Source organism: Mustela erminea, chromosome 14, assembly GCF_009829155.1.
Source record: "Mustela erminea isolate mMusErm1 chromosome 14, mMusErm1.Pri, whole genome shotgun sequence".
NCBI lineage: Eukaryota > Metazoa > Chordata > Mammalia > Carnivora > Mustelidae > Mustela > Mustela erminea.
The window spans coordinates 7347271-7372302 of NC_045627.1; the positions used below are offsets into that span (position 1 = coordinate 7347271).

The 25032-nt window shown below is 42.9% G+C and overlaps 1 protein-coding gene and 1 long non-coding RNA gene across 3 annotated transcripts in view; one reads left to right on the top strand and one right to left on the bottom strand.

Moving 5' to 3' along the window:
• Window positions 1-16796, bottom strand: part of B3GALNT2 (beta-1,3-N-acetylgalactosaminyltransferase 2) — a 57696-nt gene extending 40900 nt beyond the window's left edge. Inside the window, exons 1-2 of one of the 2 annotated variants that reach the window (XM_032312150.1) lie at window positions 16437-16796; window positions 3532-3679 (exon numbers count right to left, since the gene is read on the bottom strand). In XM_032312150.1, coding sequence (XP_032168041.1) covers window positions 3532-3679; window positions 16437-16548 — 260 coding nt within the window. In that variant the 5' untranslated portion in view covers window positions 16549-16796. The remainder of the gene's footprint in view (window positions 1-3531; window positions 3680-16436) is intronic. The other variant, XM_032312149.1, reaches the window with a different exon arrangement.
• On the top strand, window positions 8920-15151 carry LOC116572800. The gene is made up of 3 exons (XR_004278527.1): window positions 8920-8974; window positions 9069-9076; window positions 15142-15151. It is a non-coding gene; the product is annotated as an uncharacterized LOC116572800 (long non-coding RNA).
• Window positions 16797-25032: the final 8236 nt, after the last annotated feature.

Here is a 25032-nt window from a genome sequence, read left to right on the forward strand (position 1 = left end):
GCTTCATCTCACTCATCCACACCCTCCTCTGAACTCCCCTCCCCAACCCAGGGTTCCAGTTACATGGAACTGTTTGGAGTTTCCCAAACACTCCAGGCTGTTTTCTATTTATCTATACGATAGCACATATAACATTTTATTACACTGTTACATCTATTTCCTTCTATTAAACTTCAAGCTCCCATAAAGACTGGGACTCTATGGCAACTATCTTTGCATTCTACCACATGCAGTAAACTACGTGCATGCAGAAGATACTCAATAGTTACTTGTGAAATTGACAATTTATTAATTTTATTACAAAGGCTTTTCATTAAATAATGTCCTGGAAGTGTATGTGGAATCTGGCTCCTTCAGTGAAATGCAAGATTTGAAGGTAAGCCACAGCCACAGAAATGCAAACATTTTCGTTTACTAATGGCCAATTAAGGCAGAATACCCATTCGTAAACAACTAGCATTTAGAATAAAAGTATAAACAGAAATGAGTAAGTTTGTTGACTAAATTATTGCAGATATTTAACAAATTAGTTTTTTAAAAGCCATCTTAAATATTCTTACTAGACTCACAAAATTACTCTGCCCTAAGAAGTTTTTGGCTAGTATCTATTTTTATATAAGTATCCCATCATTTTTATAGAACAAATCACCAAGCTTACTAAATTTAAAGCAGTAATGCTATGATGGCAAATAAATGACTCGTGACTATCTGAATGTTAATTTTCCTCACTACATTTAGTCTGAGTCATTCCCTCAAGAGTTGTTGAGTGTCTTACTCTGTGCCAAGTTAGGTTCCAAGTACTAGGAATACATCAGTGAAATAAGCGACATTCCCCGGGTGCCTGGGTGGTTGAGTTGGTTGAACACCCAACTCTTGGTTTTGGCTCAGGTCAGGATTTGTGGGATTGAGCCCAATGTCGGGCTCCACATCCAGTGCGTTGAGCCTGCTGAAGATCCTTTCTCCTTGGCTCCCTCTCCCTCAAACCCTCCCCCTGCTCACTTGTGTTCTTTCTCTCTCTCGGAAAATAAAATCTTAAAAAAAAAAAAGTTAAAGTCCCTACACTCACGAAACTATATTCTCATGGGGAAAGACAATTTAAAACACAAAGCTAAATATAATAAAAATGCTAGTTGATAATAAGTATTATAAAGAAAAATGAAGTCAAGTAAGGGAGGATGGAGAGGGAAAAGGGCTTAGATGCTTTTTAATAAAGAGCTGCCTCCTGCTAAGGTGAATTCTAAACAGAGAGCTGAAAAATGTGAGACTGTGAACCACGAGGATTGTCCAGTGGAAGAGTGGTAAAGACAGGGAGACAGTAAGTGCAAAGGCCCCAAGGCAGAAGCACACTTAGTGTATGATGGAAGCACAGTAATGTTAACCAGTGTAGGGGAAGTAGATGTAGATAAGGTCAAAGACCACAGTGAGTACTTGGTATTTCACTCAGAGCAAAAGAGAAGCCAATGGAGGGGTATGAACAGAAAATAGACGTAATTTGATGAATTTTAAAAGAAGCACACTGGCTGCTGCACAGAAAATAAAATACAGGGGAACAAAGGTAGAAGAAGGAAATCCATATAGAGGCAGCCACAAGAATCCAGGTGAGAGGTAATGTGGCCTGATGGGGAGAGGGTGGTGGTTCTGATGGTAGTGGTAGACGTGGCGAGGGGTTGGATTCTGGATAATATAGAAAGGTAGCACCAAGAAAACATGCTGATGGGTTGGATGTGGCATGTGAGAGAAAGAAGAAATCAAGATAACAATGTAGTACAAATTTTTAAAATTTCCTATTTTCCTGGAGCCTCAACATCCTCACAAAGAGGTTATGAACATCCTCCCCAGGTGACCTGAAACACTGGAGTGATAAAGCTGGTCCCTGCCATAAGACCCCCCTCTGGCCCTCCCTCACTCACCTAGTGACATTCGAACACAACAGTGAAATCCTCTCCCTCCTTCTGCTTGTATAGGCCCCTGTGGCCCCCGTAAAGGCATGTACCCATGAGGCCCCACTGTGGACTCGCCACCTGCTTGGTTGAGCCTGCTCCCTGGACGCTCCTCCTGTGTGGCCGCCCCCTGTGTGGCGCACTGGGCCTCCTTCTCTAGGACTTGGGAGTGGACTAGATCTAATCTCTTAGGCCTCTCCCCGTGTACCTTCTGTGACCATGCTGGACGGATCCTAAAGACCCATAAGGGGGACTCACTCCCTCATTTATAACATAGTCACCGGGGTTTTCTGAGCAACAGGTAGAGAGGGTTCATTATTCTCTGGGACAGAAAAAGAAGGAAGTGCAGGTTTTGGACGAGGTTCTGACAGCAGTGAGGAGTCCAAGGCCTTTCATTTGCTGGTTTATCGGTACTATTATCATTGAGATCATGAACCAAGGAAATCTGTCTTGAAAAGGAATGAAAGCCGCTATGAATAAGATAGGAAATCTATAAATGTTCACAACTGATGACAAGAAAATGCTGCAACTGTGTAGCTAATCAGTCCCAAATGTGCCAGTGTAATGCAATCCTAAGAGGGCCACGGAGAACCGCCCATCATCTGAGTGTCTCCGCAGAACTAAAAGTTCAGTCTCCCATGCTTCTGTTCCACTAGCCCCTCACGATGTCATCTTCAGAGCCTGGTCTCACTGCTAAGGTCTTGGGCTCCTAACCAATAACTGAGCCATCTAATATCAACATGAGATGTGTTACCAAAGCTCAGCCGTGGAAGGGCAGGCAGGAAAAAGAGCTACACACTGCAGAGCACACAATTAAAAAAACACTACAGAACAGGAAAAATTCAGTGTGTCTCTGTGAAGTTGGTAAAAAGCATATTTAGACACAAACATGTCTAACCAGAGACCTATTTTGGAATAGAACTTTTTTTTAAAATTTATATTTTATTTTATTTATTAGAGAGAGAGAGAGATCACAAGTAGTCAGAGAGGCAGGCAGGGTGGGGGGAGAAGCAGACTCCCTGCTGAGCAGAGAGCCTGATGTGGGGCTTGATCCCAGGACCCTGAGATCATGACCTGAGCCAAAGGCAGAGGCTTTAACCCACTGAGCCACCCAGGCGCCCCTGGAATAGAACCTTCTAAGAATTACTATTCTAGGGGCACCTGAGTGGTTAAGTGTCCAACTCTCGATTTCAGCTCGGGTTATGACCTCAGGGTGGTGACATCCAGCCCTGCACTGGGCTCTGTGCTGGGCATGGAAACCGCTTAAGGTTCTTTCTGATTCTTTCTCCCTCTCCTTCTGCCCCTCTCCCTGCTCACTCTTGCTCTCTTAAAAAAAAGGAACTACTATTCTAAAAACAAAACAAACCAGGTATCTATAAATGCTAGTATGTTAACCAATGAATATATTCTCCCCTAACTATCTTTCCGTTAAGAACTTTGTGACTCTATGTGAAGGGAAAGCAAAATAAAATAGCCATTTCTCCCAAGAAGAGTGGCCACATGCCTAAATTGACATTTCTGACGGTCTCAGGAGAGGTTTTCCAGAACATTTACTCAGTTAATCAGGCAAGTGCCAACTCAGAAAACCTACCGTTGACTTAATGATGGATGTTGTATTAAATGCTTCAGCCAGGTGCTTCTTATCACATTTCGAAGTTCGTGGTTATTGCGAGCAGACAACACACCAACTACCACATCATAGTGACTAGACTTCCACTGAGGAAATGAGGCCAATTGATCTAGAAATAAGCAACAATAAATTAGAAATGTCATATCTCAATTACTGTTCATATGTGACATAAAAATGTTTATTATAAAGTAATACATGTTCATGTGTATAGAATATACAAAGAAATACAAAGAAAAAATATTTAAAAAATCACACGTACCATCCAGATAACCATGACTTTTTGGCATACAGTCTTTTTGTCTTCCCTACGTATGTATATATTTATGCTTCCATAAGTACCTAAAACTTCAAAACTATTAAGATGTTTACGGTGAGAATGAGTTTGGAAAGGCAGAGTGGCATAAACCACACAACAGTAGGCAGTATGAGTCCGTTAGGCCGCGAGCAGAATCCTGGTTCTTTTTATGTCCAGTAACAGTTATTTAACTTCTCTTTTTAATTAAAGATTAAAAACAAAACAAAACAAAACAAAACAAAAAACTTCTAGGAGCGCCTGGGTGGCTCAGTGGATTAAAGCCTCTGCCTTCAGCTCAGGTCATGATCTCAGGATCCTGGGATCGAGCCCCTTAGGAGGGAGCCCCATCGGGCTCTCTGCTAAGCAGGGAGCCCGCTTCCCCCGCCCCCCCCCCCCCCCCGCCTCTCTGCCTACTTGTGATGGCTCTCTCTCAATCTCTCTCTGTCAAATAAATGAATAAAAAATAAAAATTTAAAAATTAAAAAAAAAACAAACCTTCTAAGTAATCTCAATCCGCCACATGGGGCTTGAACTCCCCACCCTGAGATCAAGAGTCTCATGTTCTACTGACTGAGCCAGGCAGCCACCCTGAAAAGTTATTTACCTTCTTGAGCCTCAGTTTCCTAGACTACAAATGGGTGTAGTAACACTTCTCATAGAGTTATTGTAAAAATTAAATGAGATGATATATATAAAGGTCTTGGTTTGGTACCAAAACAGTAGGCACAGGCACTCACTGGCAACCATCTGCAAACGATAACCACCACGCAAATCCGTGCTTTCAAAAGTGAAGGCCTACGTTAACATTATAGGGGGCGCCTGGGTGGCTCTGTTGCTTGAGGAGTCGACTCTTGATTTTAGCTCAGGTCATGATCTCAGGGTCCTGAGATCAAGCCCATGTTGGGCTCTGTGCTGGGCATGGAGCCTGCCTGGGATTCTCTCTCTCCTTCTCCCTCTGTAGCCCCCCCACTACAGCTCTTGCTCTCTCTCTCAAAAAAAATTATTAAGTTTGGGAAATAAAGCTGAAAGACTACTATGCTGAAAAGTACCAGAACCCTGAGCAACACCAATAAATTCCACAGCCAGCAAACCCTGTATCACTTAATATAATATTCCAAGGAATGAACGAGGGAGGCAACATTTCCAGGGAAGCAACAAAAAAATCAAGTGACAAGTCATGCGAATGGTTCATTTTTTACTGCTGTAAGGTCTAATGGGCAGGATTACATTTAAGAAAAAGAACTGTCCTTAGTGGACAGAACGGGAAGATATTTTGTTTTTTATCGCCAGTTTCAAAGCTGGAGAGCTACAAGCTTATACATAGCTCTGATGAGGGGCCGTTTCATCTCTTTCTCCAATGACGGGAACTGATCCAAAATGTTTCCAAAATTAAATAATCGAAGGCCAGAGAGCTTGTCTACATTACATGCAATCCTTTTATATGCCAGAGGATCCAAGCATTCAGTCAAAAGACAACAAAAACATGATGGTATTTTTTCAAAGGACCAATTAAAATAATAAGAAAATCTGCGAGACAGTCCCTTCTAATAGGATACCTGAAGGATATTACATTATAATTCATCTAAAAATATAGGAATTTTTGTGTAGATACCTTATTTTCCACAAAAGACACATTTCTAAAAACAAAAGAAACCCCCCCAAACAAACAAACAAACAAACAAACAAACCAATCTAAATGAAGTACAGATACTTGTTATATTAGCTTACCAGGAATCCTGTACTAAAATGAATTCTTTAAAGGCAGGAATTTGTCTTTTTTTTTTTTTTTAAGATTTATGTATTTGAGAGAGAGAGAAAAAGTGGGAACAAATGGGAGGGGTTGGGAGAGGAAGAGAGAGTCCCAAGCAGACTCCCGGCTGAGTTGGGACTTGATCCCAGTGCTGTGAGATCCTGACCTGAGCTGAAAACCAAAAGCTGGCCACCTAACCAACTGTGCTACCCAGATGCCCCAGGCAGGAACTTGTCTTTAATGTAAATACAAATTTTCCTTGACTAACCTTGCTTATAATAGACCATATTCATTGTACACCTAAAAAGTACTACACATAGAGTATCAGTTGAACACTTTGCATGTAGAGTATCACTTAATGCTCACAACACCGAGAAGTAGGTGGGGTCAGGCTCCTTACGAAACAAACAAGGCCAGAGGCACAGAGAATTCAGTAAATTCCCCTAAGGCAAACAATTAGTAAGGCGCGAGGCTAAGATTTAATCCACAGCAACTGACCTCCATTCTCCATCACCTTCTAATTAGCAACACAGCTCCGTGTAGCTCCTCTGAGACTAAATTACGATCTTTTATTCCTAACAGAGTCATGTTTATTCCTAACAGAGTCTTGGAGGCAAATCAGTGATAAGCAGATCACTGGAAATGCTGGCTAGCACATTACTTTTTTTTTAATTTCATGGAAATTAAACATTTATATGAATGAAATAAACACTTCAGGAACATATTTTCTGAGGTACACAGAACTATAAGATGGAAGCTGTACCTACTGCTGGAACTAACCCTAAATGAGTCTCAATTTGGAGGATAAGTTAAGTGCTTATGTAAAATTGGCAATGATATCCCATCTCACCCCCTACTCTTTCACAGAGAAATAGTAAGTACTTTTAACAACAGTAATGAGGCAAATGTAGTAACCAGACATATCTGACACTGATTCCAAAGCCAACGTGCTTCATGATACCCATAATAAGCTATTTAAATCCCTGTGTCTCAGCTTTCTAAAAAAAAACACCCCCAAAACAAAAAAACCAACCAAACAAAAAACCCCGATACCAAAAAGTCTTCAGATAGTCTATTTCATCCATTACAAAATGTCTTCTGGAATTATTAAAAACTGTAGAAGAGCAAAGAGACATTTAATCTAAATGCCTCATTTACCTGACATCAGCACAAAACAAGGCTGATGCACAAAAGAAAAATCATAAAATAACTAAAACAATCTGTTAAATGCCAAATTATCACTGCTTCATTTTTGGTAGATAATCAAAATAAGCCTTTGAGAAATGGATTACATGAAACATAATTTAGCTTGTTCTTGATTGACAAAGTCTTCATGAACAATGTCTCAAATCAGTCCCTTTCTCGTCATTAATTCTACCCCCTGCTTCAAGTCAGACTCTTATCTTTCACTGGACCATGACAGGGGTGTCCTAATGATGAGCACTGAGAGATCTGTGGAAGGGCTGAACACTGTATTGTATACCTGAAACTAACACAACACTGCACGTTAACTACACTAGAATTAAAATTTAAAAAGACAATTGGGAAATTCTGAACACTAAATATTGGAAAGAATCATTAATTTTTCTAATTGTGATGATGGTTTTGTAGTTATGGTTTTTTAATGTCTACTGATAGAGACACTATACTAAGATATTTATGAAAATAATAATTTCTCTGTTATTTGCCTCTAAATAATCCAGTGGGAAGAAGTGGGTAGGAGTGTGTATGAAAAATGTGAGTTGAAGGTGTACGGTGTGTACATAATATTTATAATATTTGTTCTAATCTTCTACTTTTGGTATGTTTAAAAATATTCATAATAAAAACTTAAAACATGAAAAAAAAAATCCCAAGGCTATCCTAATGGTTTATCCCCGGTTTCTTCTTCTCACTGCCAAACAAGATTTTTCTCAAACTTAATAAATAAATAATAAAGATAAAGATGACCATGTGGCTTGTGAAAATCCCACAGCTTACGGCTGCAAACTACTTTTTGATCTCGTTCCACTGCCATTCCTCTCCTTTGCTTCTACTCCATGTCTATGCTGCTTCTGTGGACGTGGTTTAGTTTACACACATTTCTCCTTTTCTTGCAGAGGAGAAGGGCATGGCAGATTTTGGCCTCTGAAAAAACTTCTCCTTCCAGATATACTGAAAAATAGGTCCCTAAAGAGTCAACCAAAAAAACTCCTGGAAGTAATAAACAAATTCAGTAAAGCTGCAGGACACAAAATCTATCTATAAAAATCAGAGGCACTTCTATACACTAATAATGAACTATCAAAAAAAATTCAGAAACCAATCCTATTAACAACTGAATCAGAAAGGATAAAACACCTAGGAATAAGTTTAATCAACAAGGTGAGAGAGCTGTACACTGGAAGCTGTAAGACAGTGACGAAAAAAACTGGAGAAGACACAAATAAATGGGTGCTCATGGGTGAGAATATTTTTTAAATGTCCATACTACCCAAAGCAATCTACAGATTCAATGCAATGCCTATCAAAATTCTAGTGGCATTTTTCACAGGAATACAGCAAACAACCCTAACATTTGTATGAAACCACAAAAGACCTTAAATAGCCACAGCAATCTCAGGAAAGAACAAACAGGAGGGCATTGCGCAGCATTAGCTCTTCTATCCTCATCTAAGAGGGATGATTATAGCAATACAGGCCTACCTCAGGAAACAAGAAGAATCTCAAATAATCTAACCTTATACCTAACGAAGCTAGAGGAAGAACAAAACCCAAAGCCAACAGAAAGAAGGCACTAGCAAAGATGAGGGCAGAAACAAATGATATAGAGACTAAGAAAACAATAGAATGGATCAATGAAACTAGGAACTGATTCTTTGAAAACATCAACAAAATTGATAAATCTTAGCCAGACTCATAAAAAAAACAGAAAGAGAGAGAGGGAGGGAGGGGACTCAGATAAATATCACCAGAAATGAAGGATAAGAAATAACAACCAACACCACAGAAATACAAGGATTATAAGAAATCATTTGCCAATAAACAGGACAACCTAGATGAAATGGGTAATTTCACAGTAGCACAAACTTTCAAAGCTGAATTAGGAAGAAAAAGAAAATTTGAAGACCGGTTACCAGCAATGAAACTGAATCTGTAATCAAAAAGCCAACTAAAGTCCAGGACCAGATGGCTTCATAGGTAATTCTCCCAGACATTCAAAGAAGAGTTAGTATCTATTCTTCCCAAACTATTCCAAAAAATAACAGAGAAAAGAAATCTTCCAAATTTATTCCACAAGGCCAGCATCAGCCTGATACCAAAACCAGATAAAGACACCACAAAAAAGAACTACAAGCCAACAACTCTGATGAACATAGGTTTAAAGACGCTCAACAAAGTATCAGCCAACCGACAATACAACAAAACATTAAAAAAATCATTAACCACGATCAGGTGGGATTTATTCCAGAGATGCAAGAGTGGTTCAATATTTGCAAATCAACCAACAAGACTGAAAAGAAACATGCACCTCTATGTCTCGTGCAGCATTATTTACAGTAGCTAAGATATGGAAGTAGCCCCCAAGTGTCCATCGATAGATGAATGGATAAAGAACACAGGGTATATGCACAATGGAGTATCATTTGACCATAAAAAAGAATGAAATCTCATCATTTCCAAAAACATGGATGGAGAAAGTATAATGCTAAACCCAGTCAGAGAACAACAAATACCATATGATTCCACTCATACATGGAATTTAAGAAACAAAACAAATGATGAAACTAAACAAAAAAGCAGACTCTTAAATACACAGAACTGGTGGTTGCCAGAAGAGAGGTAGGTGGGGTCATAGGTGAAAAAAGATGAAATAAGCAAACACATGGAGCAAAACACTGGAGGCATGATGCTCACTGGTTTCAAACTATATTACAGGATATAGTAATCAAAACAGCATGGTTTGGCATAAAAACTGACATACAGGGCAATGGGATAGAATAGAGCCCAGAAATAAACCCACAATTATATGGTCAATTAATCTATGACAAAGGAGACAAGAATATACAATGGGGGAAAAGGACAGTCTCTTCAATAGATGGTGCTGGAAAAACTATTCAGCCATATGTGAAAGAATGAAACCGACCACCACCTTATACTATACACAAAAATCAACTCAAAATGGATCAAAGACTTGAACATAAAACCTGACATCATAAAACTCTTAGAATAAAACATAGGCAGTAAGATCCTTGACACTGGTTTTGATGATTTTTTGGATTTGGCAGCAGATTTTGCAACAAAAGCAAAAATAAATGAGCAGCACTACATCCAACTAAAAAGCTTCTTTTGCACAGCAAGAAAATCATCAACAAAATGAAAAGACAACCCAAAAATGGGACAGAGTATTTGCAAATCATGTAACTGATAAAGGGTTAATACTGAAAACATATTAAAAAAATAAAAACTCCTACAATTCAATAGTTAAAAACCAAGCAATCCAATTAAAAAATAGGCAGCGGATCTGAACAGACACATTTCCTAAGACAACATACATATGGCCAACAGGCATATTAAAAGGCGGTCAACATCACTCATCATCAGGGAAATGCAAATCAAAATCACAAGGTGAGATCACCTTACACCTGTCAGAATGGCTAGTATCAAAAAGATACAAGTGTTGGTAAGAAAGTATAGAAAAAGGAAGGCTTGCATCCTTTTTGTGGGACAATAAATCACTGTAGTCCCTCTAATAAACACTATGGAGGTTCCTCAAAAAATTTAAACTAGAACTATCATATGATCCGGCAGTTCCACTTCTGGATATTTATTCAAAGGAAATGAAAACACTGGAGAAGATACATGCATGCCCTGTTCATTGCGGTGCTATTTACAATAGCCAAGACATGGAACCACCTAAGTGTTCACGGACAGATGAACAGAAAGAAAATGTGTTACAGATAAATATAAGGCAATATTATTTACCATAAAAAAAGAAGGAAAACTTGCCACTTCTGACAACATGGATAGATCTTGAGGGTGTTATGCTACGTGAACTCAGCCAGACAGAGAAAGACAAATATGGTACAGTTTCACTCTTATGTACAATCTAAACAAAACAAAACACTAAATTCATAGAAAACAGACTGACGGTTGCCAGAGGGGAAGGGTGGCGTGTGGGAAGAATGGTGAAGGGGGTCAGAAGAACAGACTTCCAGTTAAAAATAAAGAAGTCATGGGGATGTCATGTACAACTCGGGGGCTATAGTGAATAATGCTGTAATGTGTATCTGAAAGCTGCTAAGACAGATCTCAAAAGTTCTCATCACAAGAAAAAAATTATAACTAAGCTAACTAGACTGTGTTCATTTTTACAATATGTACTTATACTAAATCAATGTCATACACCTGAAACTCATGTAAGTAGGTCAATTATATCTCAGTTTAAAAAACAGGTCTTCGGGGCGCCTGGGTGGCTCAGTGGGTTAAAGCCTCTGCCTTCGGCTCAGGTCATGATCCCAGGGTCCTGGGATTGAGCCCTGCATTGGGCTCTCTGCTCAGCAGGGAGCCTGCTTCCTCCTCTCTCTCTCTGCCTGCCTCTCTGCCTACTTGTGATCTCTGCCTGTCAAATAAATAAATAAATAAAATCTTTAAAAAACAAAAAACAAACAAACAAAAAAACAGGTCTTCTACCACGTACCAGCAACGTAAATCAGTCCACCAGACTTGGGAGTACTGTATTACATGGTATGAACCCCCCAGCAGGTGCTCAATAAACAGTTGTGCAAGAATGCCCACGTTCCTACTGCCCCTGACCTTATGCTACTTGCTAGTACAGGGGACCTACTTTGATTCTGGTGTCTGGAGACAGGAAAAAAAGAAATGAACAGTTAAGAAGTAAACATGTCATAAAAAGACACAAAGGGGCGCCTGGGTGGCTCAGTGGGTTAAAGCCTCTGCCTTCAGCTCAGGTCACGATCCCAGGGTCCTGTGATTGAGCCCCGCATAGGGCTCTCTGCTCAGCAGGGAGCCTGCTTCCTTCTCTGTCTCTGCCTGCCTCTTTGTCTACTTGTGATCTCTGTCTGTCAAATAAATAAAATCTTAAAAAAAAAAGACGCAAAGATAATTCACACATAAAATGCAAATAGCCAACCAACCAACGAAAAAACAGTCCATTTCACTAGGAATCAAGTTTGAATTAGATGGATACCATCTAACCAGGCTCCTGCTATGTTCAAAATGACAAATACCTTCTTAAATAATACCCCAACCATTGGTATTGGAAAGAAATGTTATTTAGAGTTTTTTCAAGGAAATGGCTCCTCTCCTATGTTGCTGCTGGAATGGAATTTGGTAGTCTTCTGTGGGACAATTTGCCAATACACATCAAATACCTCAGATAATTTTTTTTTTTTTTTAAAGTAGGCTTCATGTCCAGAGTGGAGCCCAACACGGGGCTTGAACTCATGATCCTGAGATCAAGACCAGCTGAGATCAAGAGTCGGACACTTAACCTACTGAGCCACCTGGACTTTCCAGAACTATGTAAGTTCTATCCAGCATTCCACATCTAAGAACTTATTCTAAAGAAATAATCAGTGATGTACTAAAAGATCTCTACTCATCACAGTGTCATTTATTAATAGTGAACAACTACAAAATCCAGAAATGCAGAAATAAGGGATTAGTTAAATTAAGGTGTATCTATATGCAGCCATTGAAATTATGTTGCAGAATTATGTTTTATTGTTATTTACCATATTAAGATCAGGAGACTATAAGAACTATGTACATACTATGTGGTTCCATTGATATGAAGTATTAACAAGCAAATCTCTGCCATTTAAGATCAGAACAGTGGTTACCACTCCTGGCCATGATGGAAGGGAGCATAAAGGGAGCTTCTGAAATGCTGGATTAGTCGGGTGTATCAAAAATATATCAACCTATACATTTACAGGCCCTTTTCTGAAGGGGTATTATACATCAATATAATTTTTTTTTAAGATTTTATTTATTTATTTGACAGAGAGAGAGAGATCGATCTATCACAAGTAGGCAGAGAGGCAGACAGAGAGAGAGAGACGGATGCAGGCACCCTGCTGAGCAGAGAGTCCGATGTGGGACTCCATCCCAGGACCCTGGGATCATGACCTGAGCTGAAGGCAGGGGCTTAACCCACTGAGCCACCCAGGCGCCCCATCAATATAATTTTTAAAAAATACTAAGTCATTTCCCTCCAACATGCATTGTAGGTATGTGCACTCAAAAACTGTCATAAAGATCATTTTCCCTGTTCTTAAAAATAATTTCAAATTTTTCTACAAAGAACTTGTTTTACTTTTCTAAGAAAAAAATTTATATCATAAAAGATCGAATAGATAAAAAGTGAATAGACAATATGTAGGTGGCAAATTCATTCATATTTTCTCAGTTTTGTTCTCTTGATTCATTCCTTCAAACTACTAAGCACAAAAAAACCAAATTTTTATGCCAGGAATAATTAAAACCCCACACCAGCTCCCTGAGGACAACAGCATTCCCTTCTCTAATATGTAGTGTATCCTGAGGGTCAAGTAGAACTGTGAGGTTCTCCACTGACAGTGGACATCCAAAAGTCTATTCTAGACCAAGGGAGGTTGACTTCAAAACTCATTGTTCAGAATAGGCCCAAAGATTCTTAAAAAGCAGACCAAAATTTCCACTCTCACATGCATGCTCTCAGATGACATCAATCCCAAATAAGCAGAAATCTTGGAAATGAGGGAAACATATAAATTCATGACAGATCTACTGCTAAGGACAATCATCATATACACGACTAGCATGCCCAATCTCTAAAATCTCCCCAAATACCTCACTAGCCTACGCACCAGCCACCACTATCCTATTCTTCTCTAAAATCCATGGAGTGTTTACTATGAATCAGGCACTTTTCTGGGTGTTGTATTAATTGAATCTTCACAATAACCCTATGAGATCATCATTTTATAAATAAGGAAACTGAAGCATAGAGACAAGATTACCATATAGGGATAATTTTGGATGAACCAGCCCTAGGCAAAATTGCAAAGCAAGCTCAATTTGTCTTTGGCCTTCTCCTTGCTCCCTGTCTCAGTTCAGCAGACTGAGGGTCTCAGAGCAGGGGACTCCACATCTAGCTTGGTACCTAGAGCTCTAAGCATTTGTTGAATGGATATACTTCTTTCCTTTCACTTTGGTTTCCTTCTCTCCAAATATCCTAGAAAGAGAAGACTTCTTTGGTCACATCCTTTTCTAAAAAAGGATGTTACATAATTCCTGCTAAGGTATTACCCAAAATGAGTATGAGGTAAGAGATGTATCTTCTAACTGTATCCTCCAGTCCAGTGTCCCTGTCTCCACTTTCCTCATGCACCCCTAGGTGTGCTGAATTTCACAAGAGACCTGCTTCCTCTTCACCAGTTGCTCTCCTAGACCTTATTTCGGCTGTTTCTAGGGAGCCACTACGTTAGAAAAACGCCAGGTGCTGACGGGACTCCTGGCCGTCATTCAGGCCCCTGCTCAAGGGCACCTCTTCAGAGGGGCCTCCCCTGACCTCTCTATTCAGAACAGTAGGACACCATTCTCTGCCCTCTACACTGCTTTCTTGTTGTCATCCCACCTGTCTCCATCCCCTAGGATATTAAAAAATTATTTTCTCGGTTCTGTCTTGCCTTCTAAATTGTAAACTGCACAACAGCAGGGATGTGATCTGGGTTACTGCTGTAACTCTATACCTACAACAGGAGTGGGCACAGAGTAAGCTCTCAAAAATTTCCTGAATCCACTACAAGTCAGAGGGCTTTTTGTTTTTTTTTAAATCTTCAGGGAAGGTAAGTCTCCCTTTAAAAAAGTACCATCAGAACTTAATGAGCCTGAAGACAAAGAGGCAGACAAGAGAACAAAAAGAAATCTTAAAACATTAATTCAAGGGAAGAAAACATAACAAAATCTTGGGTTTTCTCTCTCACTTTAGGCTGAAGACATAAGGGTAGATATATAAAAGTGCCCAAATGTTTTAGTTTGAATGCGGTGGTAACACGATGGGAAAAGGAGCTGCAGGAAATCTTGGCGATCCATATGCTTCTACTGCTTTTAGTTTTGCAAAGTGAAAGCTAAGAGTCTGCCAGGTTTCATTTAGAGTGAAATATCTAATTTATCATCTAACCAGATGCACGGTATCCACCTAAGTCAAAGTTAATTTATTTAACTAGTACTGATTTCTTCACATATAGCTGGATCCTCCTCAAGGCCTATTTCCTAGTCTCTTTAACCTAGCTCAGGCTGACCTGAAGGCAAGACAGCGGCATCGTCCAAACACTGTGGGGATAAGAAAAACTTCACTGAAGTTAAGAGACCACCTACTAAGTTTTAAGCTTGAAGACAAACAGGTTTTTCTTGTTTATTGAATCCCCAAAGACTAAATTAAGGTCATAAATATCCTAAGAATGTTCTGCAAGTAAATTCTAGTAGTGCTCACAGAAAGGAAAAGAAAGCTGTAAAACAGAAACCTAACAGATAATAGAAAGCATTTTAGATCTGTGGCACTCTTCCCTCTACTCAGTTTACAAAAACCTAAAAAACAAAACCTTAAAAAAAAAAAAAAAAGCCCCTAATCCTAACCTGTTAATAGGTTAAATGCTCTGTAACCACTGTGTTTTCATTAAATAAATTAACCGTGTTTTAATTTTATTCGGGTCACACAAATAGCCTTTTCAAAGAGCTTGTGGTTTGTCTAATAGGAAAAGAGTCTAAGAGACTGTTACCAGTCTAAGGAACCCCCATAATAACGATGAGATTGCCTTGCGGATTGCCGAGTTAGTTTCTATGCCTCCCACTTAAAAAGTAAGGCACAGATCCACCCCAGAATTGCAAATATTCAACTGTGATTTTTAAAACGTTTGGGTAAGAAAACAGCTGTTCGGGGAAAAGTGGTAGGGAAAAAACTCGCCGAGTAGTTAGAACACAACACAACTACTACCTCATTTTGAAAACAGCCTTCTAGGTTTCTTTAATATGTCCTAGGACAACCTCTTAGAAAAGAAAACAAGAAAACAAGGGAAAACCATGAACAACAGCAACAACAACAACAAATCTGCCGGCACCTTGCGCGGACAAAGCATCCCGTGAGGCGGTGAGAGGCGCAAGAACCGAGCTCTCAGCCCCGGAGAGAAAGCTCCGGAACGAGCGCACAGACCGTCGGCCAACGGCGGTTTCGCGGGCGCCTCGCTAGCCGGCGCCCGGCCAGCCTCACAGGGACAGCTCGCTCGCAGCCCCATTTCACGTCCGGCCGTGTCCACCGACCGACCCCGCAGTTTCCAAAGAAAACAAAATCGGTGTGTTCTTACGGCAAAGTTACGCTTACAGGCGAGACCCAGGCTTCCCCGGCGCCACTGGCGCCGCCCGCGGCAGAGACCCGCACGTCCCGACCGAGCGGACCCGCAGCGGGGAGGGGGCAGGCCCGGCAGCCGGAGCCCGGCGCACGCAGCAGCCGCCCGCGGCTGAAGGACACAAGGTTTGGCTCGCGGGGCGGGCGGGCCGGCGCCCACAGCTCGGACCAGGCCTGGCGGGCAGACGCAGGACTCGCGGCGGCCGGCACCGCTCTCCGGCCCGTAGAAGGCGGGAGGGGAGAGGCGGCGGGACTCGGACGGGGAGAAGCCCCCGGAGTTCGCCCGATGGAACGCCCCGAGGATGAAAAGGGCCGTTTGTCTCCTCAAGGGACGGTCGCGCTCGGCCCGCTCCCCGCTGCGGGACTCCGCGGAGGAAGCCGCCCGGGGGCTCGTAGTCGGCCTCCCCCTCCGCCCGGCCCCCGGACCTCACCTGCCGGGCCGGCCCCGGAGGCGCGGGCGGGCGGCGGGGAGCGCAGCCGCAGCCAGAGGTGCAGCGCGGCCCCGAGCACACACGGGCACAGCAGCACCAGCCAGTTTCGCATTGGCCGCCCCCGCCCGCTCCGCCTCGCGCCCCCGTCGCGCGCCGGGCTCTCCCGCGTCCCGGCGGAGAGGGAGGGGACGTGCGAAGACGAAGGCCGCGGGGCGGCGGTCGACGCAGGCGCGACCACTCCGGCTACGCCTGCCCTCGCGCCCGCCGCCGTCCGGACTCCTCGCGGTCCCGTGCCCCGCGCCTCAGGTTCCTCCAACCCCGGGCGGCGGTGCCTCAGCCGGCCAGGCCCCGCCCCCCCCGCTCGGCCTTCCCCCTCGGTCCCGCCCACCTCCCCCACTCGCCCCGCCCCCTTCCCTCGCGTCCCCTCCCGCGCCCGCAGGCCAGCCGGGAGCTGAAGTCCTGCTCTGGGCCTAGGCAGGGGACACACCCCAGGGGTCCCGAGGCTCGGAAACCACATTTCCCATAATCCCATGCTCTTGCTCGCGTCACTCGGCGATCGCGGAGGCGAAGCACGAGGGCACACTTGGAGCATGCGCGTCTGTTCTCGACGCCTACTAACGCCGGATGGCCAGAGGGAGGCGGTGCGGGGCAGCGGGTGTTCGGGGCCAGGCGCAGGCCCCGGAGGGAAGTACAGCTGGGGCGAAGGGTCGCCGGTCGCCTCTGATTTAAGAGGGATCGCGTGATGCTTGTTTTAAGCCACGCAGAGCTCGGTTTTCAGATCCTGGCTCCTGTGGAGGCGGAATCCTGCCGCAGCCTCCTTGGTCCGGAGAGCTGGCGGAGCGCGTCTTCCGCGGCGAATCGTCCCTCAAGTCACTGGTGCTGGGGCCCCGGACCCGCTCCCTGCCCGGCTCCGTCCTCTGGGTGCCCAGGATGAGACCACACCAGGGGCCGAGCGGCGGGGGCGGCCGCGATCGTCCGGGCGACTGTCCACGGTTCCGCGCGCCCCCGACTCAGACCGGGGAGACGAGCGCGGGGACACCTCCTGCGGGACGGAGCCGTGACTACGCCGACGCGGGGTGCGCGCGCCGGGCGGGAAGGGCTCGGAGCCCAGGCCCTGTCCCGCGGCGTGCGGCGCGGCCCCGGGACACGAACCCCTGGCCGGCCCGGCCCGACGCTCGGGGGTGCGGGTGGGGGCTGTGGCTGAAGGCGCCGGGCAATCGCGGCCGGTGCCAGGAAGACGGAGGGACGGGTGAAGAGCGCCCGGCGTCCGGTGCTGGTCGTGGTTGGTTTGTTTCAAGTTTCCGCGAGTTGTGGCAACAGAAGGAGCTATATCGTGCAGTAGAGTCTTGGTTGAAAGCCGCAGAAAATCCATTTCAAACAAACTTAAGGGAAAAAAGCGAAATATTCAAGTAACTGAAGGAGGAGCGGTCTCAGGCGCTGTCAATACCATAGTCTCACCGAGTGGCAATTTAATCTCAGCAAAACAACCGTCTATTAGTATTCCTTCTCTTTAAATCAAGAACTTCCAACTTCATTTTATTTTTTAGTACATTCAGTTAACCACTGTATAGTACAAAATAAAATTAATATTTTTTAAGTAGACTCTACGCCCCTCTTGGGGCTTGAAGTCATGACTCAGATTAAGGGCTACATGCTCTAGGGACAGCCAGTGAGGCACCCCTAAAATGACTTATTTGAATGTTTTGTAATGTCTGTACTCCATTTAATTTCAATAGTTGTATAGTTTAATAGTTGTATTAAAGCTGTAAGCCTAAGGTGTTCATACTATATGTTTGTACTTTAAAAAAAAACACCAATGTGGGGTCAGAAATGATTTTTTTTCCCTTTATAAGGATTTGTATATTAGTTATCGATTCCTAGCTACCAAATTACTCCAAAAAAATTTTTTTTGAGATTTTATTTATTTCAGAGAGTGTGAGAGAGAAGCACACTTCCAGCTGACCAGGAAGCCGGAGGAGATGCTCCATCCCAGAATCCTGAGATCATGACCTAAGCCAAAGGCAGATGCTTAACTGGCTGAGCCACCCACGTGTCTCTTACTCCAAAAACTTATTATTTTTTTTAAGATTGTATTTATTTATTTATTTGACAGAGACAGAGATCACAAGCAGGCAGAGAGGCAGGCAGAGGGCGGGGAGCAGGCTCCCTGCTGAGCAGAGAGCAAGATTGATCCCAGGACCCTGAGATATTACTTGAGCTGAAGGCAGAGGCTTTAACCCACTGAGCCACCCAAGCGCCCCACTCCAGAAACTTCTAAAACAACAGTATTTATTATCTCTCACAATTTCTGTGGGTCAGGAATTTGAGAGCTAAGTTCTGGTTCAGGGTTCTCCCTTAAAGTTGCAGGCAGATGTCCGCTGGGGGTGTGGTTATCTGAAGGCTTGACTGGTGCTGGAGAACTGGCTTCCTAGGTGGCTCACGTCTGTGGCTGGCAAGTCGGTTCTGCCTTTTGGCTGATGTTCTTCTCTAAGTGGGCTTCTGTAGCATGGGGACATTAAACCACAAGGTGCTTTAATGTCCCCATGCCATAGTGGCTTTCTTCCCCAAGAGCTGGAGATCCAAGAAACCAGCGCAGATTGCTGTGATGCCTTTTATGATGAATCTTTGCAAGACACACACGGCACTCCTGCAGGGTTCTGTTGGTTACACAGACTGGCCTGATTCACCATGGGAATGAGGGACCACAGAAGGGGGTGTATACCATGGAGCAGGGCTCACTGTGGCTCATGTTGGAGGCTGGTTACTACAGTACCTTATGCAAATGGTTTCTAAACAGTTCGGGGAATCATTAGGGGCCTCTATGTACTCACTATGGCCCTCGAATACCCCCAAGCCAAGAAAGAACAGTATTTTCTCGTGGGAAACAGAACTAGCAGGCTGTGATCACTGCGGTTCTTGGGCAAATGTCACCAAAATCTGTCCCTTCCTCAGAATGTTTGTTTCCATATAGCAGTAAGGAAGGAGGATGTGTAATGTGTATGAATTTCTTATTTGAAATCATTTGTTTAGAAACTACACTGATCAGCAGTCTACATTTTAGTGAAAGAAATTGTAAAAGTAATAATCAGTTGTTACTAAGGGTGTCCTGTTTTTCATCTTGAAGAAGGACAGTAAAAGGGGCACACTCAGTCACATAAAATACTGTGCTGCCAAAGGGATCCCCAACTTCTGGGGTGGCAAGTAGCCGGGCCGGGTGTGGAGTACCCGGGCGAGGCCATTCCAGTGCTGGGCCTGGCCCAACGTTATGCCCTCTTGTGCCTGGCCAGAAGGTGCTCTGCCTCTGGGCACCTGTTGTGCACCTGCAGCTGTACAGGGCCCCTTGGCAGCAAATTTATAAAAATTAAGACAAAAAAGAAAGGTAGTAAAAGGCTTCTGTTGATGTCCTAAAATATCCATTTTGTGGTTAATGAATTATAATGAGTTAACCTCAGAGGAGAAATAATCTCTCATTTAGGCAGATCTATTTATTCAACAAATCCTTAATTATATGCCAGGCACTTCGGTAGTAGGTACTTGGGATAGATCGATGAACAAAACAGAGATCCCTGGCCTGCAGTGGTGGGGGAGGGGACAGACTGGAGACTATAATGATAAAGAAATAGCAGCATATAGATGATGGTAAGTGTTAGAGAAAATATGAAAGTAGAGCAGGGTAGGGGAGTTGGGAATGCAGGACTGAAATGGGGCCAATTACAGTATCAAATAGTATTTAAACAACTGTTCAAAGTTACAATGAGCTCTAAAGGGAGGAATAAATAAAACCAGCCTAACCTATGGCATTAACTAATTAAGATGTTCTTCCTTCCAGTTACCAAAATGCCTTAACCTACGGCAGGAACTTCACTGGTGTTCTGACATGCCTGTAACAGAGCTTCGAGTAAACTTTACAGCATCTGTGGATCTCACCACAGTGGGAGCTACTCTATCACCTGTTGAGAGAGGCAGGACCTTCCACTTACTTGTTGTGTACTTTCGTCTAATAAACTCAGGACTAAGGTGGATAAAGATCATAAGAGAGACAATGTGTAAAAAGGAAGGAACAAAATTTTAAAAACCCTAAGGATGATGTAAACAGCCTATGTAGTCAAGGTACTCATAGTTTAAGATATGAACAAGTTTTTTTTTTTTTTTTGAGATTTTACTTATTTATTTGACAGAGAGGGAGAGATCACAATTAGAGCGGCAGGAAGAGGCGGGGGGTGGGGGAGGGCGGGAAGCAGGCTCCCTGGCTGAGCAGAGAGCCCAATGCGGGGCTCCATCCCAGGACCCTGAGACCATAACCTGAGCCAAAGGCAGAGGCTTAACCCATTGAGCCACCCAGGCTCCCCTAAGGTGTGAACAAGTTAATAGAGAATTAGGATTAGGGAAAGGCAAACTGAGATGGTTAGTCACCCTGGCTGCAAATCAGTTGTAATAAGAGAAAGGAGACACATATTGGGGCCACACAAAGCAGGAGGTATCTGGCCAACACCAAGCGTCCCAGAAGAGGTTATCCCTTGAAAACACAGGGCTGGGGGGTGGGGCTTAAAATCAAAGAGGCCAGTTAAGAAGGCCAGTGGGAAGTAAAGGCATTTAGGACACCTTAGGTGGACACCTGGCTGGCTCAGTCAGGGGAGCATGTGAGATTTCATTTTGGGATTGTGAGTTAGGGCCCCATGTTGGGCTGCTGGGTGTAGAGCCTAAGTAAGTAAGAAAGAAAGAAAGAGAAAGAAAGAAGAGAGAGCACGTTAGGCAAAAAATAAATAATAAAAATTAATAACCCCCAGGGGTGCCTGGGTGGAGCAGTCAGTTGAGTGACTGATTCTTGGTTTTGGATCAGGTCGTGATCTCAGGGTCCTGAGATTGGGCCCCTCCTTGAGCTCCACACTTAGAGGAGAGTCTGCTTGGGACTGTCTTTCTCTCTCCCTCTGAAGTCCACATTATAATTTTTTTAAAGATTTCATTTATTTGACAGAGATACCGCGAGACCCAGAACACAAGGGGAAAAGCAGGCTCCCTGAGTAGGGAGCCCGATTCGGGACTCAATCCCAGGACTCCGGGATCATGACCTGAGCCAAAGACAGATGCTTAACGACCAAGCCACCTAGGCGCCCCCACATTATAATTTCTTATCTGGTCCCCTATTACTAGACACATTAGCACTTCTGTGCATAAAATGTTACCCATATTTCAGGTAACTTCCTTTTTTTAAAAAAATTTTTTTAAAGATTTTATTTATTTATTTGACAGATAGAGATCACAAGTAGGCAGAGGGGCAGGCAGAGAGAGAGGAGGAAGCAGGCTCCCTGCTGAGCAGAGAGCCGGATGTGGGGCTCGATCCCAGGACCCTGAGATCATGACCTGAGCCGAAGGCAGAGGCTTTAAGCCACTCAGGTGCCCCAAAGTAACTTCCTTTTTAAGTATTATTTTAAGGCTCTTTGTTCATACTGGTATTGTACCAATGTGTCTAGTTTGCCTTTAACAAGTAAGTTTCCATCCCACCTAACATTTTTAAAAAAGTCTTTGCTAATTCAATGGCAAAATTTTTTTCATTAAAGAAATTGAATATTTTATATTTATTACCTGTTTTTATCTTTTCTGTAAATTACCTATTTTGCCTTTTATCCATTTGAACAAACTCTTATATATTCAGGGTATTTATCCTTTACATTTATATGCTGAAATTACTTTCCCCTGTTTTCTTGCCTTTTAATTTTTTGGACACAAAAACATTTTGCATTTTTATGAATTCAAATCATCAATATTTTCTTCACATTTTAAAACACTTCTGATGATGGGATCTGATCAATATTCCCTCTTTTTTAAATATTTTATTTATTTATTTATTTGACAGAGATCACAAGTAGACAGAGAGGTAGGCAGAGAGAGGAAGAGAGAGAAGGAAGCAGTCTCCCTGCTGAGCAGAGAGCCCGATGTGGGGCTCGATCCCAGGACCCTGGGATCATGACCTGAGCCAAAGGCAGAGGCTTTAACCCACTGAGCCACCCAGGCACCCTGAGATCTGATCAATATTCTTATTTGATTTAACCTTTCCCTAGAATTTATTCTGAAATGTGATATGATTGAGGATCTTCTAAATAAATTTTTTATCCCATAGCTATCTATTGTCCCTGAACATTATTTCCCTGTTACTTTATGATGTATGTTAATTATTAAAATTTTTACATATAATAGTATTTGTTTTTGAGCCACATTTTTGCATTAATCTGTCTTTATATCAGCACCATAATATTTTAATGATTGTAGTTTTATGATATCTTATAATCCAGAGGGCAATTCTCCCCCCATACTCTTACTTCTCACAAATATATTATTTCTGATGAAATTTATAATCATCTTTCATAGTCATTACCTTGCTCCCTGAGCATTATGTTTAGTTACAAAACTAATGTATGCTATAATTAGTAAATGCCAGTAATGCAAGTGTCAACACGAACAAATGCTAGAACCTTCCTTTGGCCCACCCAATCATCCTGTCCAGATTTAACCACTTTAGCCTGGATATTTCTGCTTGTATATATATCTGGAATTTTCCCAAATCCCCTAATTTTTGGTATAGAAAGGGAGGAACACCTTTCATTTTAATTCCTGAGAATGAAATCTGTGCCCTTACTCCATGTAACTCCAGAAATTCTAGTTTCCTTCTGAAATATCTAAGTGTGGCCCAGGAGGGTTTGCTTCTGCCCAAGTTCATTATTACTGTCACTGACCACCTTTTACTCCAGACTGCTGCTCTAATTTTCTCCAACAATTGCCTCAGCCCATAGTGACTTCTGTAAACCACAACACCAGTTCCTCTGCTTCCTCCCCAACCATGGACGTGATACCTCCCTTTTTCCTCCAAATCACAGCTGCGGCGTGGCTCTCATGCTTAATACACTTCATTAAGAATTTAGACTAAGAAAATGCAATACAGAAAGGAAAATTTTAAACTAGAGGTGAGATGAAATTGTTCTTAAGGTCTACAAATAGAGTTTCCCATCAGGCTGTCTCTTGGCTTATGTGCCCCTCCCCCTGCACTGGTCACTTCCAAGGGTTTGCTCATCTCCAAGTCAAGGTCACTTCTCACTGGTTCTCTCTTTCAGTACAGGGTCCAATTTTTATTGCCAACCAATGAAGTCAAAATTGCCCTTAAGTTTCTCTTAAAGTCACCTAAAATGTATAATATGCATGGTTCTGTGTATGCAGTTCTATAGAAAGATTATTTTTTATTCTTCTAATTCTTTACCATTAATGTGTCTCTGCAGCTCTTGATCATTTTTTTCCCCTCAAGGAAACCATCTTTCCTTAAACAATAAGGTTCACTTTGTTTGGTTAATAGTTGGGAAACCTGTGAAACTATGCAGACCTTCTTTTCGAGAGCTTCAGAACGACTGGCATTCTTTGCCTTGGACATCCACTGTCCAAGTAATGTGCACTACTTAACTTAATAGCTACTCTTGTAATGAGCATATGTTGTCGCATGTTGTCGAATCGCTATGTTGTCGCATCACACTTAAAACCAATGTAACACTGTGTATCAACTACACTCAAATAAAGAAAATAAATGAGTACTTTTCTTTCTTTCCTTAGTCAATACTTGAATTCTTTTAGGAGCCTATGAAGCGAGTGTCAGATGATTTTTGCAGATAACAACCTTCACACCTGCAGATAGAACGCTTAACATCTCAGTCTGAAGCCTCTTGACTCTTGTATTTCGGTTATCTCACTTGTTTAGGAATTCTCCAGGGCCACCAGAAGGTAGAGGAGTGTTTCCAGATGCTGGGGGCAAGGTGCGCGCGTGACGGGAGGAGATGCCATGGTGCCCTGTCTTCAGGGTGGAGTGTTGACCGCTGATGACCGGTTGCATTGCTTTCTGGGAATTGGTCTTAGCACAAGGGTATTGCCTTGCCCAAGGGTACAGCCCCCTCCCCTGCATCCAATGACTAGTTAAGTTGGGATAAAAATATTTGGGTTAACTCTGAGGAGCCATCCCATGACTTCTGTTGTAGCTGTGTCATAGTTCAGCTTCTGCCCGATTCTGCTTCCCTGGCTCCCCTGTAGCTGTCTGTCCTCAGTAAACGTCCTGCACATAATGTGAGCTCAAGGGTCTGTTTCCCCAGAAACCTGACCTGAGACAGTGATTCTGTTAAGATGTAAATAAGACGGGGCTGTTTCTCAACCCCAAACCCTGGGATGGCTCATTGGTTCCCTTACAGGGAAACCAAAGTCCTTGGCCTACAGGTCCCATGTGATCTGGAACCTTGTACACCTCTCACCTCAGCCCCTAGTACCCTGCCTCTCATTCGCTTTGTTCCAGAGCTGTACTGGCCTCTTTACCACCCTTCGAATATGACAGGTACATTCTTGTTCCAGGATCTTTGCACTGCTCAGTCCTTCTGCTCTTCCTCTGGATAGCTTCATGACTTGCTCCTTGTCCTTCAAGTCAGCTAAAACGTTAACTTCTCCAGGAAGCCTTCCCTGTCCATTCCACTAAAAATTCAACCTTTCTCCCACCACGCCCAATTTCCATTACTCTGTTCTATAACACTTCTCCACTCTAGTGTACTGTCCACTTTACTTATTTGCTTTGTCT